General features: G+C 38.6%; 2 protein-coding genes across 4 annotated transcripts; both read right to left on the bottom strand.

Annotated features, from left to right (window-relative positions):
* Nucleotides 1–2,416: 2,416 nt before the first annotated feature.
* On the bottom strand, nt 2,417–14,609 carry LOC113568861 (uncharacterized). Of its 3 annotated transcripts, XM_081694905.1 has the most exons (11): nt 14,371–14,608; nt 8,351–8,395; nt 7,802–7,963; nt 7,531–7,587; nt 7,213–7,266; nt 7,020–7,082; nt 6,832–6,906; nt 4,403–4,465; nt 3,577–3,734; nt 3,327–3,448; nt 2,417–3,173 (listed from the first exon to the last, which is right to left on the bottom strand). In XM_081694905.1, the coding sequence occupies exons 1-11, from the start codon at nt 14,444–14,446 to the stop codon at nt 2,999–3,001; spliced, it is 1,050 nt and encodes a 349-aa protein (XP_081551031.1). In that variant the 5' UTR covers nt 14,447–14,608; the 3' UTR covers nt 2,417–2,998. The 3 variants fall into 3 exon arrangements, with proteins under 3 accessions (XP_081551031.1, XP_081551032.1, XP_081551033.1); XM_081694906.1 differs by lacking the exon at nt 8,351–8,395 and having other exon boundaries at nt 14,371–14,609; XM_081694907.1 differs by lacking the exon at nt 7,213–7,266 and having other exon boundaries at nt 14,371–14,607.
* Nucleotides 14,610–19,589: 4,980 nt separating this feature from the next.
* Nucleotides 19,590–20,790, bottom strand: LOC145643535 (C-type lectin domain family 4 member E-like). The gene is made up of 4 exons (XM_081695052.1): nt 20,757–20,790; nt 20,165–20,322; nt 19,915–20,036; nt 19,590–19,764 (listed from the first exon to the last, which is right to left on the bottom strand). The coding sequence occupies exons 1-4, from the start codon at nt 20,788–20,790 to the stop codon at nt 19,590–19,592; spliced, it is 489 nt and encodes a 162-aa protein (XP_081551178.1).
* Nucleotides 20,791–22,080: the final 1,290 nt, after the last annotated feature.

Here is a 22,080-nt window from a genome sequence, read left to right as displayed (position 1 = left end):
TTTCATGAACACTAGTTATTAAATTCTCCAATTCAAACAGACATGGATCACATACTATATGTTAAAAGTCACACTTCTCTCTTACAACCCCCTTACTGCTTTAGAGGTGGGAACATAACATAGTTTTGTCATTACCGCTTTGTTATTACTACTAGAACATAAGCTAGCTAACAGTAGGGTTAATATGCTGTCTGATCAAATCTTTTTTTTGTTGTTGTTTTGGTTTTTATTCTGTTCCCATAGCTGTCTACCATGTTTTGGCTTCTATCCCTGCCATTGTCATGTGTCTTTTGATTCCTTGTCCGTTGGGTGTGTTAGATTCTGTTGGGGTGTGTGTGTGTGTGTGTGTGTGTGTGTGTGTGTGTGTGTGTGTGTATTCTCCATCCATCCAGTTATTGTATATTGTGTTGTATCTGTATGTACTGGTATTCTCAGTGTTCTACATCTGTTGTGATGAAGCCTTCTGTTGTATTCAGTGTTTCTAGTTGCCATGTTTTCTGGTTTTGCTTTGTTGTCTCCAAGCTCTTTGATCTTGATCTATGCGGTGGCTAATGAACGTGTATTTGCCTTAGTCCAGTCTTGGTCATTTACAGTTAAATATCCTGAAGACCATAAGCTAGCTAAATGTTGGGCTAATAAATGGATAAATAAATTAAATACTATTAACTATTGTGCTATGTGAACTTGATTCAAGCACCATGAGGTATGAAGTATGCAAGAAGTGTCTTATTTTGTTTAACTTTTTATCGTTTTGAGCCTTAGAATATCTTGATTTAAAATGTCTATAGTTTGAGACAAAAACTCTCCCTATTACTCTACGCCTATCGTTAAGACGCCTGCCTGACTTGGGTACTAAACCCGAAGCAGTAAAAGTAAAACAGAGTGAGAAGGTGGCGTTAGGATGGAAAAAGATGGTTTAGTTTTGGAACAATAAGTAAAGTTATGCGCGAAGATGCTAAGAATGCAAGGCTGATATAGATGGAGTAGGTTATTTATAGAATTACAGAAACGAATTTACATCTCAGACATTCCTTAAGTTAGACGTTGGGCAACGAAATCGACAGGCTCATCAGTCCTGAAAGAGTCAGCTTTGAAGCCAGCATAAGATTTCCCATCTCTAAGCACACCGCGGTTACGCCATCTGCAGTCCGCAAAAGCTCAGTTGCGTTATCCACAGTGACTGCTCAAATGCGCACCTACATTTTGTAATACAGTAGCCAGCTTGTGAAACGACGCAGGGGGTAATTTTATTGCATTTTTAGTGCAGACATTGAAAAGCTAAAAGAAATGTTTCAGCTTAATTAAACATATCTTACTGAGGTCTAATGTGTTAAAACGTATGTAGAAAAGTCTAAGATTTGTTGGAAATTCAAACCTTCCCAGTTAAAATCTATTTTCAGTTAAATCCACTATTTCCACAATAAATGGGCTAAGGCCAAAATAATAAGCTGTTTTATGGCAAACTTCCCTGCTACAGAAGAAAGAGAAATCACATTGCTTTCATTCCCTGTCTCCCTAGCCTCACCACAAACCAGGGGAAAAAGAAACTATAGGGCAGAGGCGGCGACTTTGTGACAGGCAGTGAGACAGAAGAGTGGCAGGTGTTGCTGTACTCCAGTTCCTCGGCCACATAGTCAGCGGTGAGGCCACTGAACTGTAGAAAGTCAAGGCAGTTGCTCAGTAAAAACATGCCTGATTTGAGTTAAGAACTTTGTCCTAGACTACAGTTAAACTGGGATGGACTGTGTGAGGTGCTGGAGTGGTTGTCTGAGGGAGTGTACTGGATCTGGGTTGACCAGTGGACGCTGGTGGTCCACTGGGGCCAACATGCCCAATACCGCCTCCAGGAGAGCGAGGACCAAGCAGCTAGGGTTGACTAGCCTGAATTTCACCTGTTTTTCTCTCTGTGTGCCCTACTAATGCTGCTGTTCAAAGCTGAAGCCCCAACAGCCCAACACTCTCCAGCAACACTGCATTAGTGTGCTCCACCTGGTTGGGGTTGTTTAGAAGCCTTTAGAGGGTCTCCTTTCTCAGAAAAGCTGACTGTTAGAATGTGGTTGATGGAGAGTGCTCAGTAATGTGACTGTCTAGCTGTTCTCTTGCTACTCATCCTTTCAGATTGGCTTCAAAAGAGTGCCCTGAAAATACAATTGTTTAAAAACAAACAAACAAACAAACAAAAAACTCAGCAGTAAAATAATGTAACAGTGAGATCTACAGTGCTGCACTTACAAAAACATTCCTGATTACAGTACATTACTTACCAGTGCAGTGACTTACAGGGACATACACACACGTAGGAAATACTTACAGTGCTGTTTAAATTATAAAAGGGTTTATCCATCTGAATTTAATCTATCAGAATATTTCGTGACTATGGGCTGGTAAAATAAAATTTATGTGTTGCACAACACTCTCTTCAGATTTTGATGTTTATTATTTTCAACTGTAATAATTATGAGTTTAAAAAAGCAACATCACACACCTGTATGATACCTGAATTATATAATGGTGATTTTATCAAATACACTTTCCAAAATCATTCTGGATGAAGCTTTACCTTGAATAACCCCCCCACACTTTGTCTCAAAGCTGTGAGAAATACAAAGAAACTCTAGAACTAATGAACAAATCAACATTTCACTTTACAGTGCTCTAACCTCCACATTTACACCAATAAGATAAATTGTTACAGTAGCAATCTAATGCATTTCAGTACTACACAGTGCTTCTTAAAGCATCCTGCTCATCATATGAGACTGAAACTGCTAACGAGCTAAAGATGCCATCTTGCATCATCAACAAGCCTAAACTCATTGATGACCATATGGTTTGTATCAACACAGAGATATGAACATGAAGCAATGCCTGAATACTTAAACAAACAAATAAATATATAAGCGGGACACAAACGAATACAAAGAAAATTCATCCTGAGATTTCATTTCCCTACATCTTATGTTATTGCCATAATTAACATCTCTACTATCTCTATGTTTTACATTCCTGCTTTGGCCTCACAGACACGCTTGTGTTTCCTGTTATCTTTGTTACAGAATGCATCCTGTGAACCATAACTGGCAGAGCTGAGCTCCATTACAGCACAGTCTTCTCCTTCAGGGTGAGCATTTTGAGCTCCTTTCCAGTCATCAGGCTCAGTTCCAGCCCAGAACCTGGTGGTCAAGGGAACAAAATAAACAAATCACTATTACAAGTGTGCCATTTTGTTAAAAGCATGTAGACTAAATGCGTAGTGATCTACCATGATATGATCATGTGACCTCGAAATGAACAGGACTTTTCAGTGGTGTCTGTAATGGACCAACCTCGGTGTCTGACTGAGTTTTGTACCATCTAACCAGCGCCATTCTCCCTCCACCACAGCATCAGTCAGACCAATCCAGTAGAACTCCCTTCCAGAACCAGGCTTTGATCTTTTTAAGAAATTCTTTAATGAAAAATATTGTGATTATAATCTGTAAAACATTCCGATGAACAGGACAATAAGGGCATAACCTTTCTGTTTTTCAGTGAGTATTTTAGTGTCACAGCTATCACATTCAGACGTCATCATACCTGCTCTTCTGTACTGGTGACAATCACCAAATGTCCTCCCACAGCAACACAAGCATCCCGACTGGCAGTCCAGGTCTCCTCATCAGTAGAGAAGTAGTAACACTTCCCACTGAAGAACTTCCAACCCCGAGCACAGTGGTTTGATTTCATCTTCAGAGCTGCAGCAATGTGGTTGCACAGTCTTAATACACTGTTCAGAGACAATGCTGAAGAGATCAGCTTATTATACACAATATAAAGTCTGATAAATACACAAAATATTATGTATTTACTTTCAAGTATCACATAGTGATAAACCAAAGGACACTCAGGCCAATCAGACAAGATTAAATAGACAATCAAGCATACCAACAAGAATAAATTCACCTCAACACATTTTGCCCTCTACTATTCACAGTAAAATACTCTTTGAAAGAATAATGAGACAGAAAATGTCCTTTGCAAAATTAGTAAATGGCCCACAGAGTGCTGACTATGTAAATGAAAGATACACTACAGTGGACGTTCTTGTATATGCTGCATAAGTTGGTAAGCTGAGCAAATTCAGAGGGAAGCTCTCGTATCTGAAGTGTGTGTTTAACAGCCTTACTCAATATCTGCTCTACTACAGTGAAACTGGAGTATTAACCCACGTACATGGACCAAGCACTCACTCACTGTCTCTGTATGTGTGGCACAATCACAGTATTTATATGTGACTCTATCACAGTTCCTGTTTGTGTGGCTCACAGCGGTTCTGCAAGTCGTTATGTTGTTGCGATATATCAAAACAGAGATAATGAAGTATTATTGCTATAGAAACTATAAAAGTAAATCTGGATCTCACTTTGAAGTTCACTGCTCAGGTTTTTCTTTTCTTCCTGCAGCTGCTTATTGCTCCTGTTTATCTCTGGAAAATCAGGACAACACCAATATATCAGCACATGTGAATATCAGGTCTATGACAGCTAACATTAAAACAGTTTAATAATCATGAGTTATATAGTGAAGATGAATACAACAACAAAATATATATTCTTTCCTACAGTACTGATTCTATATGAGAGTACTGATATTTAGTAAAGCATTTGACTGTAAAAGTAGGAAGTGGAGGTCAAAGTGTCATGATTGGCCTTTCCTAGTGTCCCTGTCTCCATGGTTTCTCTCTCTCATATCATTGGTTCATTTTTTCCATTCTTTTTCCAGTGCTTCTTTTGGTTTTCACCTCATTTGTATCACCTCTGCATTGTTAGGCCTCATTACCCTGTGTTTTTCCGTGTTAGTTTGCTGGTTTGCCATGTTTCCGTGCCTCTGTTGTGTTTGTTCTGCCTGCTATTGTAATCCATGCCTTGTTCGTTATAGCTTGTGTTAATTGCTTGTTCACTGCTTGTATTTATCTTGTTTAGTTATAGTCTGTTCCCTTTTTTTTGTCTCTGTGTGTTTGTATTAACTATGTATTCCCCTTCTCTTTGTATTGACTCACTGACCCTGTACTGTACTAACAACTCTGATTATGGATTTGCCCTTAATAAATCTCTCTTCACAGCATCTGCGTCTGCCGTGCGATTGCTCTACATTACACAAAGTGACGTCTTTGTGTCTGTAGAAGAGAGCAGACATTTCTGGCTTTGGCAGCATCAGTTTTAGTGGTGTATTCCAATACAGAAATGGAAGTTGAAACCAAGATCCACAGATTAATGCAGCACACATAGCTTGTCTGTCTGTCTTTAATTCTCAGTAAAAATCTTAGAAATAAAGTTACATCTTGACTGTTATAATCTCACCAGAGAGCTGATTGACCAAACTAGTCTCACAAACAGAAAAATCCTCTTCTTTTTCCAGGTTTTCAATGTTTTCTCTAAAATCTGAATGTCATGGAACATGTATGGCGAGCTGTTTAATAGTTCTAACTGTCTAACTGACTCAGGATTTCTGCTATTCCATTGATACTCCAGAATCCAGGCATATTGTAGAATTCTAAATATGGGAATGTATGGCAAAATGAGAACAACTATTATAGTTCTCCATCTGGCGTTTTGGTTCACGAGGCGACCATGCCATGAGGTTTTGTTTCTTCTCAGGTACCTCTGTGACATATCATCTGTGTTTCCCGCCCCTAATGTTCCTCATCTGTGCCTTGTTTAGCCCTTGTTAGTCTGTGTATTTATACTCCACATATTTCATTTCATGTTTGTGAAGTGTATAATAAAAATTAACAAAATTACCTTAATATTTATTAAATCTCTATTAATTCTACCGTTATAATGACACTGGGCTGTTTTTATGATCATGACATTTGTAATACACTTAATAAATATTACTCATTACCACATTTGTGTACTGATTAACCTCACGTAACGTTCTGTCCGATTCTCTGTTCCCCCGCAACTCTACGGAATACAGGCATCTTTGTAGAATTTGAAACTATTGAACTGCACATTGAGTGATCCAGCATTCATACCATGTCTGCATGTTGTTGTGATGGTGTGCTTCTTTCTGAACAGAATAAAAGCACTGACCCACAGCAACAGCCCCATGTCCACCTGTTCAGTCTCCTTGTGAACAGAGAATGACTAATGGCTGTAGAATCCGAACTCATGATTATGGAACTTACTGCCACTCAATCAGGTGGAGTGGATGCTACATTAAAATGACATTCTCTGTGTTCACAGTCCATCTGTGACATTCTCTTTGTGTCACTAGCATGAGTATTGAATGTATAAGAATAATACCCTCTTCTATAAGAGTACAACAATCTCCTAGACTAAACATCTCTGTTAGGTAGTATATGAAGCACTATGTACTTGCTGTCTCTTAGGGGGGAACTGCTCCCCCCCTCATTTCCATGTCAGTCATGTTTGTTAATATGTTAGACTATCAATTTGATGTCCTTTATGTATCAAATTAATCTGTCAGTAACATGTCGACCCATTTACTTATCCTCTCTAGAGGATTCCCTTCTTCCTCTCTCTCAAACACACACATACACACAGACACAGACACAAATGCACACACATTCTTTGTCTCTCCTAAACGAAGTCAGAGGTTTCTGCTGAACACTCAACCCCCCATGTCTTGAGTCAGTGTGGCTCTCTGAGCATTTGTATGGAAAAACCAACCAGACATTTGAATGACAGCTGGGTTCATTCATAACAATTTTAACTCAACAGTGTACATTATCAGGGAGACTCTGCACATTTATAAGATATGAAGATTGGTAAAATATTTTACAAATACAAAGGTCAAGCTATGATTCAAACTTAGATTTCTACTTACCTTTGAGTTCATTTTCTAACTTTTCCTTCTCTGTTTGGTAGTTTCTCTCTCTCTCATCCATAGTGTTCTTTGTTCCTGAAATGAAAGAACAAAACAATCATCAACCTACTAGTGTGGAGGTGCAGATTAGTCAGCCCCTTATTCTTTATTTGAGTTTTAATATTTCTAGAGGTAAATCTGGATCTCACTTTGAAGTTCACTGGTCAGGGTTTTCTTTTCTGCCTGCAGCTGCTCAATACTGCTGTTTCTTTCTGGAAAATAAAGATGATGTCACCATGTTAATATGAATGTCAAATTAATGACAACTAACACTAAGTTAACTCCTCAGTCAACACTGTATAATTCCACACTATATATGTCTGCTTATTAAAAAAATCTTACCTGAGAGAATCTTTTCACTTAAAGTGTAACTCCTTAAGATCTTCTTGTAATTATCTAAACTCACATCAGATTGAAAAGTGACAAGTCTTTTAGTCATTTAGTTTCATTATACGTGCTGGTGTTGGTGTTAAAAATCTGTAATCCCTGTCACCACCTGAAGCCCCTGATTAATCCTGAGCTTTGTTTGAACCAATGAAGGAATGATAAAATTAGTAAATTAATAATATACACAAGATTGCATTTCCAGCTCTTATTTCATACTTCATGTGTGAAATAGTTTTGATTAGTGGACTGACTTTGACTTCATCTTGCACTGACCTCTAAAAAAGTTCAACTGCTTCTCAGATTCTTCATGGGACAGCTTTCCAAAACCATCTGAGAAAGAAAAGAAATCTACTATCTACTTAATTAACAACAAGGAGGGAAAAACAATAGCAACATCAGTTCATAATGGCCCAGCATGTTAACCAAACCATGATCTTAAGCAATAAATGATAAAACCAATTTATAACAATAACAACAATACTAATTTAGCCAGTGAAAAGTTATACTTTATTATTATTGTATAAGCATTTGATTTGTCACTCACAGAGCACTCCAATGACGAGGGCCACAGCAAAGAGAAGAACACACAGAGAAACCAGCAACAGTCTCTCTATAAGTCTCTCTTTAACCTGTGCAGTGTTAATGACCTTTGACCTTGCCTCTGGTGAAGGGTCATCAGTGACATTTGGTCCAGGCTGAAGACCAGCTGCCAGGACCAAAAATATTTTTTTTTATTCATAAAAAGCAATGAATGTTAGTTAAAGATTTTGAGCTTCTGCATCCCTTTGTTAGTCACTGAAAATGACTTTTCCTCCATATGAATAAACAAAAAAGACATCCAACAAGCATTTGCCACCCAAGTTTCTGCTGGTGTTTTTAAATAATATTTCCTAAAGTTCTACATGGTCTCGAGCTCAGATCAGCATGACAAGCACTGTGGTTGCAGGTATTACAGGGACCTGTAGACTCTAATGGGTCTACTCTTTTTGAAAAATAGCAATAATTTCCCCGGCTACAGTCTGTACCTGTGCATGTATAAAAGGTACCAACAGGGCGCAGGCTAGTACCCAATAAAATTCTCATACAGACTCACCTGGATTAGAGAAGGCCACATTTGAGTAGGTGACCTCCTCCTTTGCTGCATCAAATGACAAAGAGAGTCATGGATTAATTCCTAGATTAATTCTCAAGTCATTACATTAGATAGTACCACTGAAGGTGTTTCTTAAAGCTGGTTTATAGTGGACAAAAGCTGTAGATGGTCATTGCAATCACTTCTATTTTGATTTGAGTCAATGATGTGAACTTCAGAGTATATGATGTCATCAGATTTGGAACTCTCTTGTCACATGAACATGAGAGCAATATAAAGAACAGAGAAAAAGAGAGAGAATGAATGAATTTAAAGGCATTTGTGAAATAAACAAGTCTGCAAAAAGCAGTGTAGTGTTTATATAAAAAATATTGGCTGTTGGAAATATACTGAAAATTTGTAACAAAGTCCATCTTGTATGATGCTTTATGTCATTTCCCCAGACCACAGTGTGTTGGAATTACATCTCCCCCAAACCTTTTCAGAATTCATCAACAGTTATTACCAACAGTATTAGTATTAGCTGTATTGTGTCATATGCAACTTGTCAATAACACTTTACAAAAAGGATATATCAATAACACTGTCTTATGCTTTACCTGATTACTAATCAACAGATTATGACAGAAAAGACAAAGTAAATATGTTCAAACAGAGCTTTTACATTTTTTTCCATCAATTCCACTGTCTTGGTGTGCCTGGCACCAAGACGGAGTGAAACAGCCACCCACCCACCCACCCACTCACACACACACACACACACACACACACACACACACACACACACACACACACACACACACACACACACACACACACACACACACACACATACTGCTCGTACCTTCCCCCTTATTTAAATCCCACAGGTACTCTCCTCCAGTGCTGCGCATTGCTTGCCATTACAGCACCTGGAAAACGTGCCAAGTGAAGCCTGCTCATTTGCGTTGCTGCTCCAAGAGCCTTTACTGCCCATGTGATTGTTTTTCTTTTTCTGCTGCTGTGTTTATTGTTTCTTTGTTTTATGGTGATTCTCCATACCTGCTGCCATCACATACACATTTATTTAAATCTAACCTTAACAAGGGTTAAAAAATGTTTTTCCTGTGCTTATAATATTTCTCAAACCAAAAACTCCTCTTTCATCAGCTCTTGTCCATGTTCTGTAAATGATATTTGTAAATGTTCTGTATACTGAATATGTTTTGTTTTATATGTCTAGGTTTTCTTTTATTTACTGAATATTGTAAGCATCTTTGGGTCACTGAAAAGCATCATACAAATATAATACATTATTATTATTAATAATAATAATAATAATAATAATAATAATAATATTAATAATGTTACTCATTATTAAAAATATAAGTGAATAAAATGAATGGGAGAAAACGTGTCTTGTTTCAAGACGGGAAGAAACAGTTATTATTAAGGTATTTATTATCAAGAAGGCTGTATGTTGGGTGGCTCAACTTAAAGAATCAATTTAAAAGCTAAATATGATAGACACTGTGACTGTGGTCATGTAACTGCAAATTCGGTTGGGAATACAGCAAATTATTTTTAAGAAAATGATTATTTATTCTGTACTGTTGAGGATGAAAGGCTGCTAAAAGGCTGCTAAAAGCCCCTCTGTCCTCAGCATTAGATAAAAATTTGTTCACAGGGAAATTATATTGCAAACTCAGATACTTTTTGCAAGTGTATACAAGATACCACTTATTTTGTTTTGTGTTAGAGCTGTCCAGGATGCGCTGTTACGGTGGGGGTTTTACTCCCTCTAAAACTGCAGGAGCACCTCAAATGGTTAAGCATAGATGATGTGTTACTGTTATACGAAAGTCTGTCAAAGATATTGCATCACATTTGAAGATTTGGAAATGATTCCATGCCACAGAACAGCTTAACCTATGTAATCCTTTCATTCTGTCACATTTGTTTAATTTTTAAAGTTGATGTATTAATTACTTCTATCTCTTCTCTCTCTCTCTCTCTCTCTCTCTCTCTCTCTCTCTCTCTCTCTCTCTCTCTCTCTCGCTCTCTCTCTCACACACACACACACACACACACACACACACACACACACACACACACACAAAAAAAACTCTGGAAGTGGGATGTGTTAGAACTATTTTTGAACTTTTGGTTAATTTCTGAAACTAACCTACAGTACAGTTTTGGCCAAAAGTTTTGAGACTGACACAAATCAAACCCACTTTTGGTTTGGAGTGGGTTTTTCAAATTTTGCCTTTGAGCAATTTGAGCAATTTGGTGATGAACAATGCTTTTTACTGCATGATGGAGCACCATGTGACAAGGCAAAAGTGATAACCAAGTGGCTTGGTGAACAAAACATTGACATTTTGGGTCCATGGCGAGGAAACTCCCCAGATCTCAATCCCATTGAGAACCTATGGTCAATCCTCAAAAAGAAGGTGGACAAACAAAAACACAGAAACTGTGATGAAATCCAAGCACTTATTAGGCAAGAATGGGTTGCCATCAGTCAAGAAGCTGATATCCAGCCCAAAAGCTGATATCCAGCATGCCAAGGCGAATTGCAGAAGACTTATAAAAAGAAGGGTCAACATTGTAAATATTATGTATTTGCTTAGACTGGATGTATTTGTCAATAAAAAGTTAAACAACATATGAAAATACTTATAATTGTACTTCACTACACCATATAAACATCTGACAAAAGGATCTAAAAAAAAAAAACTGAGGCAATAAACGTTGTGAAACCAAACTTTGTGTCAATCGCAAAACTTTTCCCCACGATTATACTTCTCTGCAGTTGATGCTTTGTTATTCAGCCTTTTGTCATTTTCTCTGTCTATCTTTGCTTGCCTTTTGTTTTAATCATGTTTGGGTTTGCTTTAGTGTGTCCCTCACGCTATGCATCTGTTTTGGTCTCCATTTTATCCTCCCATGTTGTTTGTAATTATCTCGCTCTAATAAAGAACTCCTGCATTTGCATCCTGCCTCTTGCCTTGTCCCTGCTAAACGTTACAGAATAACCAACCAAAATAAAACAAGGATGCAGCAGGAAGGCCGAATTGCAACATATTGCAGCCTCACCAGTTCAGCCTTCACTTGATGCTACAAGGGACACTGGCTTAGTCCCAGGAGAGGAGTTGGTTTATCTTAAAGTTCTTCTTTCTACTCTTAGGGCTGGGAAACTTTTGGTTCTTTCTTCAATGATGGCAACTCCTAGTGAGTGATGGGGAGGACACTTCAGTTAGGAGACTTATTATGCAATGCTGCATATAGTTTCAGTACCTGACCTGCCCTAACTCCCCAGAGCTGGTTAAGGTATTGTTCATGAAAACACTTCTCAGGGGAAAAGCACTAGAGTGGGCTGACATAATTCTCAAATTCATAGCTCAGGAACCAAGGACTGTGGAAGGCTTCTTCCAGCTGCGATTAACATAAATTTTTTGGGGCATCACAGCAACAACATCCAAGCTTCCCCAGAGCACCATCCAGCTTGATCCAGTTCCAGTTCTGTCGTGATGGATGCCGCTCAGCCTGTCACATGTGCTGCACCTCAAGGTTCTCCTGTACCCCTAACACTGCTTCTCGTGGGCCTCCCATGACATTCAGGACTCCTGAGGCCACCTCCCATAGCCGGCCAGTGACTCGTGAGGCCTCTTTGTTGGCTCCCCAGTTCCCTATTTTTCCTGTACCCTCAACCATTGAACCTTTCTCATTAGTTGCTTTGCCACCACCTATGTCATTCCTTCTGTCATGCCTGACACTGTGATATGGCCTGCTTCATTCCCTGGTTATATTTTAGTCCCTGTGCATATGTCTGCGCTGATTCCTGTACTTACCAGAGTTCCTGTTTGTCAGAGTTCCTGTTTGTGCCTAATGGTTTTTCAGTTCCTGTACCCATTGTAGTTTCTGTTCTCATGTTTGTTGTATTTTCTGTTCCAGTGTCTGTCAATTGCCCTTCAGATAATTACCTCTGTCTCTGTTCATACATACCTGTTCCTTGCCCTACCTCTGACTTTGTTCAAGCAAATAATTCTAGTGTTAATTTGTGTTTTGGTTCTGTCTACTCCTTGTGTCCCTGCTATATCTGTTTCTACTCCTTAATCAGGTTTGTCTCCTAAATCCACTCCTGATGCTGCTCACACTCCAGTGCCAGTTCCTTACCCTGCTCTATGTCAAACTCCTTGTGTTTCCTCAGGTTCAATTCCTGTGTCCGCTCCCACAGTTACCCAGGTTTATGGTTCATGTCCTGCTCCTGAGTCTGTTTCTGTGGTTGCCCTGGTTCATGCTCAGCTCCCTTGTCTACTTATGAGTCTTTATGCCCTCTGTATTTGTTCTTGTAACTGCTCCTGTTTCTGTGCCCGCTTCTGTCCCTCAGGTTTCTATTTCCAGATCAGCTTCCTCAATGTCCTCTGGTTCTGTTTCCTGTCCAACCTCGTCGTCCATGGCTCCTCCTTTTGATCCTGTCCTGGTCTTTGCTTCGTGTGGTGTTCCTGGTCCTGCTCCAGTTCCTGCTCTGTCTCACCTGAACTTCTGCCTCTGTTCCTATCCTCGTTTACTGTTTTGTTTTCTTGTTTTTATTCTGCTTTACTGGAGTTTTGCACATTTTGGGGGCGGGGGGGGGGGGTGGGGGGTGGAGGAGGGGGACTCTGTCAGAATTGTCCCCTCCCTGGCATCACTGGCCCCATGCTGATGCCTCTTTATAACTTGTTTCAGTATCTAGCTTTCGTTCAGGTTTTCCTATCTGTTTTCTCTTTTCTTACTAGTTTCGTTCTCCACCTATATTGGTTTTGGTTTAGTATTTCTCAGCCCCTTAGTTAAGTGCTCCAGTTTATTGGTCTCACCTATTCCTGGTATTGTGCTTGTCTTTTTTCCTGTCCCTCTTTCTGTTGTTTTATGTTCAGTTCCTGTGTCTGTTTCAGTCCCTGTACCCTTGAGCATGACCATCTGTGTCCCTGTTTGTCCTTTTTCCTGTCTTTGTGTCTCTTGGTCAGTCCTTAATCCATTTGGGTCTTCTGTGTCATGTCCAGTCCTCAGTACATATTGTTTGCCTCATACTGTTCTCATTCTAGGTCTGTCTGTTTCTGTTGGTGTCCTAGTCCTGTTTTTGGTTTTGGTGGATCTTTTTTTTTTTTTTTTTTTTGCATGCCCAAGTGTTGCGCTTTTGAGTGGGGCGTTCTGTCATGACTGGCGTCCACGTCTCCTTGGTTTCCCTGTCGTGTTCTTGTTTTCCTTTACTTCCTTGTTGTTCCATGCCTTGGTTTCATTTTCTCTGCCCGTCATGATTTGCACCTATGTCTTGTTTACCATCCCTTAGATCATGTATTTAAGCCCTGTGTTTCCCACGTTGTTGGTTATTTTAGTTTGTTTGGTTTTGGGTAGATTTGATATCGCCATCTAGTTTTCCATGTTACTGGTTAATTCCTGAATCCAACCTACTTCTGTACAGTTGACGTTTTGTTAATCAGCCTTTTGTCATTTTCTCTGTCGATATATTTTCCTTGCCTTTTGTTTTATTCATGTTTTGGTTTGCCTTAGTGTGTCCCTCATGCATCTGTTTTAGTCTCTATTTTAGCTTCCCGTGTTGCTTGTTAATTCTCTCGGTGTTATAAAGAACTGCATTTGCATCCTGCCTCTCGCCTCGTCCCTGCTAAACGTTACAATGTGTCAATCACAGATGGAAGCAGCAGATTTCAGTGGCGTGTTAACACTCTGAAGTATCGGTAACTACGATAACATGACATTTGAATTAAAACTGCTGGTGCATAAAGGGGTAAAAACACTGCCGGTGCGTAAAGGCGTAAAAACACACCCCGCAGTAATGTTTCGAAACGTATGCGCTTCATAAACTCCTATTTTCGAGTGCCCCATTACTATCATTACAAAAAAAAAAAGAAATTTGCGGACTAAGCACCTTAGAAATACAATCAGTAGCAAAACTCAATAAACTACAGTAACTACACAACCCATACAACGTTCTCATTTCTGTTCCGTAACAGACAAACATAAAATATGCTTCTTACCATCAGAAAATTCACCATCTCCAGTTGCCCTCGTCACATGCTTCTTAATGTTCTTGTTGGAATAGATGGCCTCCATTGATGCTCTGATTTTATAACCTGTTAACCTGCTTTAGAAAGATAGACTGTTGAAGGACTGTACTGTATGCAGCACTTTCTCTCACACAGTTCTGATTCTGATACAGCAACACTTCTTAGTAATTCTTAACTTCTGTATAAGATCTTGTGAGAGATATGACCTGTAAATGCACATGCAAATTTTTTTTCAGTTCTTTCCTTTTTTGTTCTTTTTTATTTATCTCTGGTTCCTCTCTTACAAATAACTGCTGAGACAAAAAGAAAAACAAAGATACATTTAATTTTCCCATATGAGTTCCTATTTTCACACTGTGAATCCCTCTAAACAGACCTTGTCTACGTTTACTTGTTACTTTTTCAGCATTTTGTCAATTCTCTAATCCAGAGTGACTTACATATATTACATATCATGTATATTACATATATTGTCAAGTGGTTTAGTCTTTTTTCATGCTGCAGCCTGTTGCTCTGAATATTTCTCAGTATCTGGTTCATTCAGCCGCCATTCTTCATCTGTGCAGTTGACCAACATGGTCAGGCCTCTGAGGGGATGCTTAGCTTTCTACTGAGGGTTTACAGTGCAGTGCTTACACTGGCATGGTCACTAATATGGAGACGCTCACCTTCAGCTTCACTAGGTGTCTAGAGTTGATTAATGTAAAGCTGTTTTGAGAACTTGCCTGTTGTGAAAGTCTTCTATTAATAAACTCTCATTGAATTAATGTGTTTATTCATCCAGCAATTCCGGAGAACCGAGGAGCTCTGCTTACTCTCTTGCTCCGACATACAATGTTTAGCATTAGCATTTCCTGAAACTCTAACCTCAGACTCAAAATGACATCTCAGAATTCCACAAGAGTGGCACATCTTGTCACTGTGATATTTCACTTATTATATTTTCATAAAATGTGAACTCTGAAAGTAAAATTTGCAAATTGCTTAATGCAGCTGCAGTGACAAAATTCTCATTTAACTTTCACATGGTAAAAACATTCTGTACTTTTTTTCAGCTGGTGTAACAGAGTTAGCATTATAAATTTGTTAAAGTTAAGTTTTTTTAGCCAAATTACATTGCTTTTGTTAAAATTATTAAAATTGATTTGAAATTCTATAATAAAATGATTAAAATTGAAATATTTTCATTATCTTAAAACAGTAAAAACTGGTTACAGGGAGCCGCTCATTTTCATGTAATGACGTCACTGCAGTCCGAGTTCCTTGTGATTGCTGTACTGCTCAGAGCTGTATCACCCAAAGCATTGTTTCTGACCATGGTTTAAATATATAATTCTCAAAATACATATGAACTTCATAGAAGTATGACATCTTACCACATTTGATTTTCTAATGTTGCTAACACTAGCTAACCTACAATAGCAAACTGTGAGAGTGTGTTTCTCCACATTTGCCATGGTATCTTAACCAAATACTCTAAAAATTTCTAATATATTTCCTAATTTTCTTTTGCATGCCTTTGCATGCCACATCACTGAATAATTGACCTACTCACAGATACAGTGAATCTCACTAAAGGGGACGATCATGGGAGCCCAGATCTTGATGAACTTGCCCGACGACATGGAGCTCTTGTCATAGGGGCCTTGGTCCCACTGTACCCTGTGTCCAGGACCACCTGACCTGTACCGTCACCGAGTCCTGGGTCCGGGAGCATGTCCAGTGCTGACCCCTACTTGAGTCATGGTTCACTGTGTAACTGGCAACATTAAGTAGTGTTTGTCTACTTGGCCCAAGCACTCACTCACTGTCTCTATATATGTGGCTCAATCACTGAATTTATATCTGTGGCTCAATTACAGTTTGTATATGTGTGGCTGAATAACAGTGCTTTTGCATGTCTGTAAGTTGTTGCGATATATCAAAACTAAAATAATTAAGGATTCTTCTTCTTATGCAATCAATAATTTCATGAAGGCCATCTTTTCTGTTGAATTAATTTTTGTAGTTTTCTAGTTGAGATTGAAACTATAGAGGTAAATCTGGATCTCACTTTGAAGTTCACTGGTCAGGTTTTTCTTTTCTTCCTGCAGCTGCTTAATGCTCCTGTTCATCTCTGAAAAATCAGGATGACACCAGTATATCAGTGCATTTGAATGTCAGGTTGCTAACATTAAAACAGTCTAACAAACATGAGTTATATAGTGAACATAAATAAAGAACTAACCGTAAGTAATATATTCTTTCCTACAGTACTGATGCTATATGAAAGAGTTTTGATATTTAGCAAAGCATTTGAATGTAAAATTAGGAAGTGGAGGTCAAAGTGACATCCTTGTGCCTGTAGAAGAGAGCAGAAATTTCTGGCTTTGGCTGCATCAGTTTCAGTCTATTCCAGTAAAACTCTTCCCAATGTAGAAATGGAAGTGGAAAGCAAGATGCACAGATTAATCCAGCACTCCAGCCTTGTCTCTCTCTAATTCTGCAGTGAACATCTAAGAAATAAAGTTATATCTTCACTACTGGAATATGATCTCACCAGCGAGCTGACTGACCAAATTGGTACACCTTTTATTTTATTAGGCTTTCATTGTCTCTGAATGTCATGGATGTCTGAATGTCAGTTTAATTGGTCTCACAGACCATTTTCTTGCTATGCCACTGAAACTAATCAATCCAGTCATGTCTGTGTATACTGTAACAATGCTGTATGGAAGAAGATAAATAATAAACACAGTATTAAAAAATCAGTGTTTGATCTGATAATATTTGGGTTTACTTTTAACTTAAGAATTATACATTTAAAGGATATATAGTCATCTGTCCCATCTGGTTTTTGTTTTTGTTCCATTTGCTTGTGATGTATCTGTGCTCCCTGCCCTTAATGTTCTTCACCTAGTGTCTCACGACCCCCCCCCCCCCCCCCCTCACGAGTCACGTGGTATGGCCTGCCGTGTGCAGGGGGGGGTTCACCCTATTTGTAGCCACGCTCTCCTTGACAGCAAGCACCTGCACGGGGTTTAACGTCTTGTGTTGTCTGTATATTAAAACCTCTGTTAGTGTGTGCATCGTGTTGGCCATTGTTTTTTCGCTGATATATGTAAACGTGTGTAGTCATTGTTAAATGTTACAGTAGCAAGTGTTTAGCTAAATGTATAAGTCATGTCTGTTGTTAATGTTGTGTGAGTGCCACCATTGTCATTCGTGTTCTATGTTAATAAATGTTTCATAATATCGAGGGAGTCTGTGTGTCCTGCTCCACGCCCCTCGGCACTCGGGCCAGCGGCATCGTTACACCTAGGTCTTGTTTAGCCCTTGTTACTCTGTATTTATACTCCACATGCTTCATTTAATTTTTGTGGAATCATTATGAAAGAAAGAGTTAAATTAGTAAGGTAAAGTAGCTGAAGTAAATTAGTCTGTTTGAATGACACGGTTTTACTGTTTCCAGGCATTCTTTATATCTGATATAACTTAATAATCTGATACAACCTCCAAGACTGTTTTTTTTTCTGAAAGGTGAGGATCTTTGAATTTCTCCATCTTTGCAAGAGCAGATTAAGGCCACACACTCCTATTTTTGATGTGGGTCATATGCAGGTCAATTGTTCATGGTTTAAAAGGATATAATGGTTAAAAGATAAAGCCTCTGTTTATGCATACTCTCTCAATATTATATTCAATATTATATTCAATTCAGTAAACATTGTCAATGCATTTCTACCATACTGTATGCAAAGCTTAATCTCTTATAATGAAGGCTATTGGCCATAATTGCTTCAGTGTAAATGAACAAAAGAACACAATAGAAGCAACTGTCAGAGATGTTAGGGCACATTATTTCATCAAACATTTAAACTCAATAAAACCTAGGCACAATCATCAGTGTGGGCCAATGCCAAAATAATAAACAAAACATCATCTAGATATTTTTATGCCTAACCTCCCTGGTAAAGAAAAGAAAATCACATTGCTTTTATTCCCTCCATACCCTCCACACAAACCAGGAAACAAGAGAACAATGAAGGGGATGACATCCACCACTACACCTCTAGCACCTGGGTCCTCTTTTGTAATCACACAAACTTTGTATAATAACCACGAAACTGCTCATTACACCTCCATGACTTAACAGACTGAGACTGTACAAATTACACACAGTCTACGGAGGTACAGGATCAGAACACCAGTACACAGTACGAGGATGCCCAAGGCCTTCACTGCTGATGACATCTCCCAGAGTCAATGAAATAGCAAGTCACCGGTATGGCCTACAAATCAGCACTTCCATCTACTTCCCTGAAATAACCAGTGTGATGCAAGCCTGCTTTCACAGGGCACTGTGCTGAGAGAGAGAGAGAGATCAAGCAATACGTACAGGGATGTAACAATAACTACAGTGAACATGTTTACTTACATGCTATGAAGACATAATGAGTGACAGGTAAGTTAGCTAAAATGGTGCCATTTTAGAAAAAAGCAGGTGAAAAAGGAACAGAAATCAGTGACACTCATCACATGTATAAAGAAAAATTATGATCAAGTCTCTAAAAACAACTGTATTAGTGAAGTGACTGTCTTTAACAGTCAGGATGATCTTAACGATTCAAAGCTTTCAGAACACACCCATTTTTAACAAGACCCACCCTGAGTAAATTTCACACATCTTCTGACCCACAGCTTGCTTCTCCAGACCACAGTGTGCTCACATGACTGAGGAAGGGGAAACAGTCTTCATAATTCTCTGATATTAGGCTACAGAGTCTAATGGATCACTAACACTTGTTCAAAAGCATGCTCTACACTTCCCAAACAATTTACCATTTAGCACATCACTTTAAAATAATGTTTGATGTGATTATTTCCATTTCTTGAAAACAATCTGCTGAATGTATCGTCATGCATATTTTAGGACACCAGGTGACACTATGCATCCTTCTCATCTTGAGACTGAAACTACTAATGAGCTAAAGATGCCTTCTTGCATCATCAATAAGCCTAAACTCATTGATGACCATATGGTTTCTTTCAACACAGAGATATGAACATGAAGCAATGCCTGAATACTTAAACAAACAAATAAATATATAAGCGGGACACAAACGAATACAAAGAAAATTCATCCTGAGATTTCAATTCCCTACATCTTATGTTATTGCCATAATTAACATCTCTACTATCTCTATGTTTTACATTCCTGCTTTGGCCTCACAGACACGCTTGTGTTTTCTGTTATCTTTGTTACAGAATGCATCCTGTAAACCATAACTGGCAGAGCTGAGCTCCATTACAGCACAGTCTTCTCCTTCAGGGTGAGCATTTTGAGCTCCTTTCCAGTCATCAGGCTCATTTCCAATCCAGTATCTGGTTGTCAAGGGAACAAAATAAACAAATCACTATTACAACTGTGTGCCATTTTGTTAACATCATGTAAACTAAATGTGTAGCGATCTACCATGACATGATCATGTGACCTCAAAATGAACAGGACAGTGGTGTCTGTCATGGACCAACCTCGATGTCTGACTGAGTTTTGTGCCATCTAACCAGCGCCATTCTCTCTCCACCACAGCATCAGTCAGACCAATCCAGTAGAACTCCCTTCCAGAACCAGGCTTTGATCTTTTTAAGAAATCCTTTAATGAAAAATATTGTGATTATAATCTGTAAGACATTCAGATGAACAGGACAATAAGGACATAAGTGTTCTGCATTTCAGTGAGTATTTTAGTGTCACAGCTATCACATTCAGACATCATCATACCTGCTCCCCTGAACTGCTGACAATCACCAAATGTCCTCCCGCAGCAACACAAGCATCCTGACTGGCAGTCCAGGTCTCCTCATCAGTAGAGAAGTAGTAACACTTCCCACTGAAGAACTTCCAACCCCGAGCACAGTGGTCTGATTTCATCTTCAGAGCTGCAGCATTGTGATTGCAAAACATTAATACACTGCTCAGAGACAAGGCTGAAGAGATCAGGTTATGATACTCAATATAGAATCTGATAAATACACAAAATACTGTTTACTTTAAAATATCACATAGTGATAAACTAAAGGACATTGAGGTCAGGCATACAAGCATACAAACCAAAATAAATTAACCTTAAATTTTGCCTGCCAATATTCACAGTAGAATTCTATTTGAAAGAATAATGAAACTGAAAATATTCTTTGCCAAATTAGTAGGTGGCCCCAAGTGTTGACTATGTAAATGATAGCTATACTACAGTGGATGTTCTTGTGTAGGCTGCATCACTTAAGATGAATAAATTCATGTACGGTGGTAAATGGACCAAGCACTCACTCACTGTCTTTGTATGTGTGCTCACATGGACCAAGCACTCACTCACTGTCTTTGTATGTGTGCTCACACTGCCTCTCCATGTTTGTAAGTTGTGATGTATTAAAACACAAGTATTGAAGGAATCTTCTTGGTATACAATCAATTATTTTTATGAAGGCCATTGTTTATACTGATTTTTTTTTTCTAGTTCAGACTGAAACTAGATAGATCTCACTTTGAGACTATATATATAAACACAGGTACTGTACTTTACAAATACAAACATCGAGCTATGATTCAAGATGATTTGTATTTACCTTTCAGTTCATTTGCTAACTTTTCCTTCTCTGTTTGCTAGTATCTCTCTCCCTCATCCATAATGTTCTTTGTTCCTGACATGTAAGAACAAAACTAATCAACCACCTAGTAGTGTGGAGGTCCAGATTAGTCAGCCTCTTATTCCTTACTTGAGGATTAATATTTCTAGAGGTAAATCTAGATCTCACTTTGAAATTTACTGGTCAGGTTTTCCTTTGCTTCCTGCGGCTGTGTATTAATCAATAAAACCAAACTTTGTACGTTTAACTCCAACACAGATACTTAAAGCACTTGTTGAATGACACATTTGAAGGGCAAGGGATATGAGGTAAAACTAACAAGTATACCAGTAAAACAAGCATAAGCGACACATGACATCAGCAGTTTAACATCTCATTGTATCAGGACCTCCTCTTTCCAGTGAAACTGCATACAGGCCTCTTTCTGAAAGGTCAAGCTATTCACCAACTATACACAGGCTGACCCAGAACTTACACCATGTCTGCATGTGTGTGTGTGTGTGTGTTTGTATATATATGCATCATGAAGCCTCTGCAGATCTCACATTTTTGGGATATGTATCATTGTGGTTCAATGTTTGTATAGGAGTAAAGTCGTCGCCAAAAGTTTAGACTGAAATTTTGGTTTTCAAAAGTCGACTGCTTCAGTTTTTTTAGATCCTTTTGTCAGATGTTTATATGGTATATTGTACAATTATAAGCATTTCATAAGTTTTTTCATAACTTTTTGACAAATACATCAAGTTTAAGCAAAGCCTTAATATTTACTGTGTTGGTCCTTCTCTCTTAAGACTACTGCAATTTGACATGCTGAATATCAGATTCTGGGCAAAATCTTGACAACCCATTCTTGCTGTGACAGTGTCAGTACAGCCCAGTAGCCTTTTCTTGCCCAGACATAGAGCACCCTCACCTCAATACTAATTGACTACACCTGTCTTTTGTTTCAGTTTCTTTTAAAACCTCCCAGTTCCCATAGCATACTCGAAGTATTTTATCCTCATGCATATCAATCCTTACTTGTTCCTGATGTAATTTCTCACTACAGACTCA

This window comes from Electrophorus electricus, chromosome 13 (assembly GCF_041902795.1).
Source record: "Electrophorus electricus isolate QZ-2024a chromosome 13, ASM4190279v1, whole genome shotgun sequence".
NCBI lineage: Eukaryota > Metazoa > Chordata > Actinopteri > Gymnotiformes > Gymnotidae > Electrophorus > Electrophorus electricus.
The sequence above is the reverse complement of the archived record's forward strand: the minus strand, read 5'-3'. Positions and strand labels throughout refer to the sequence as shown.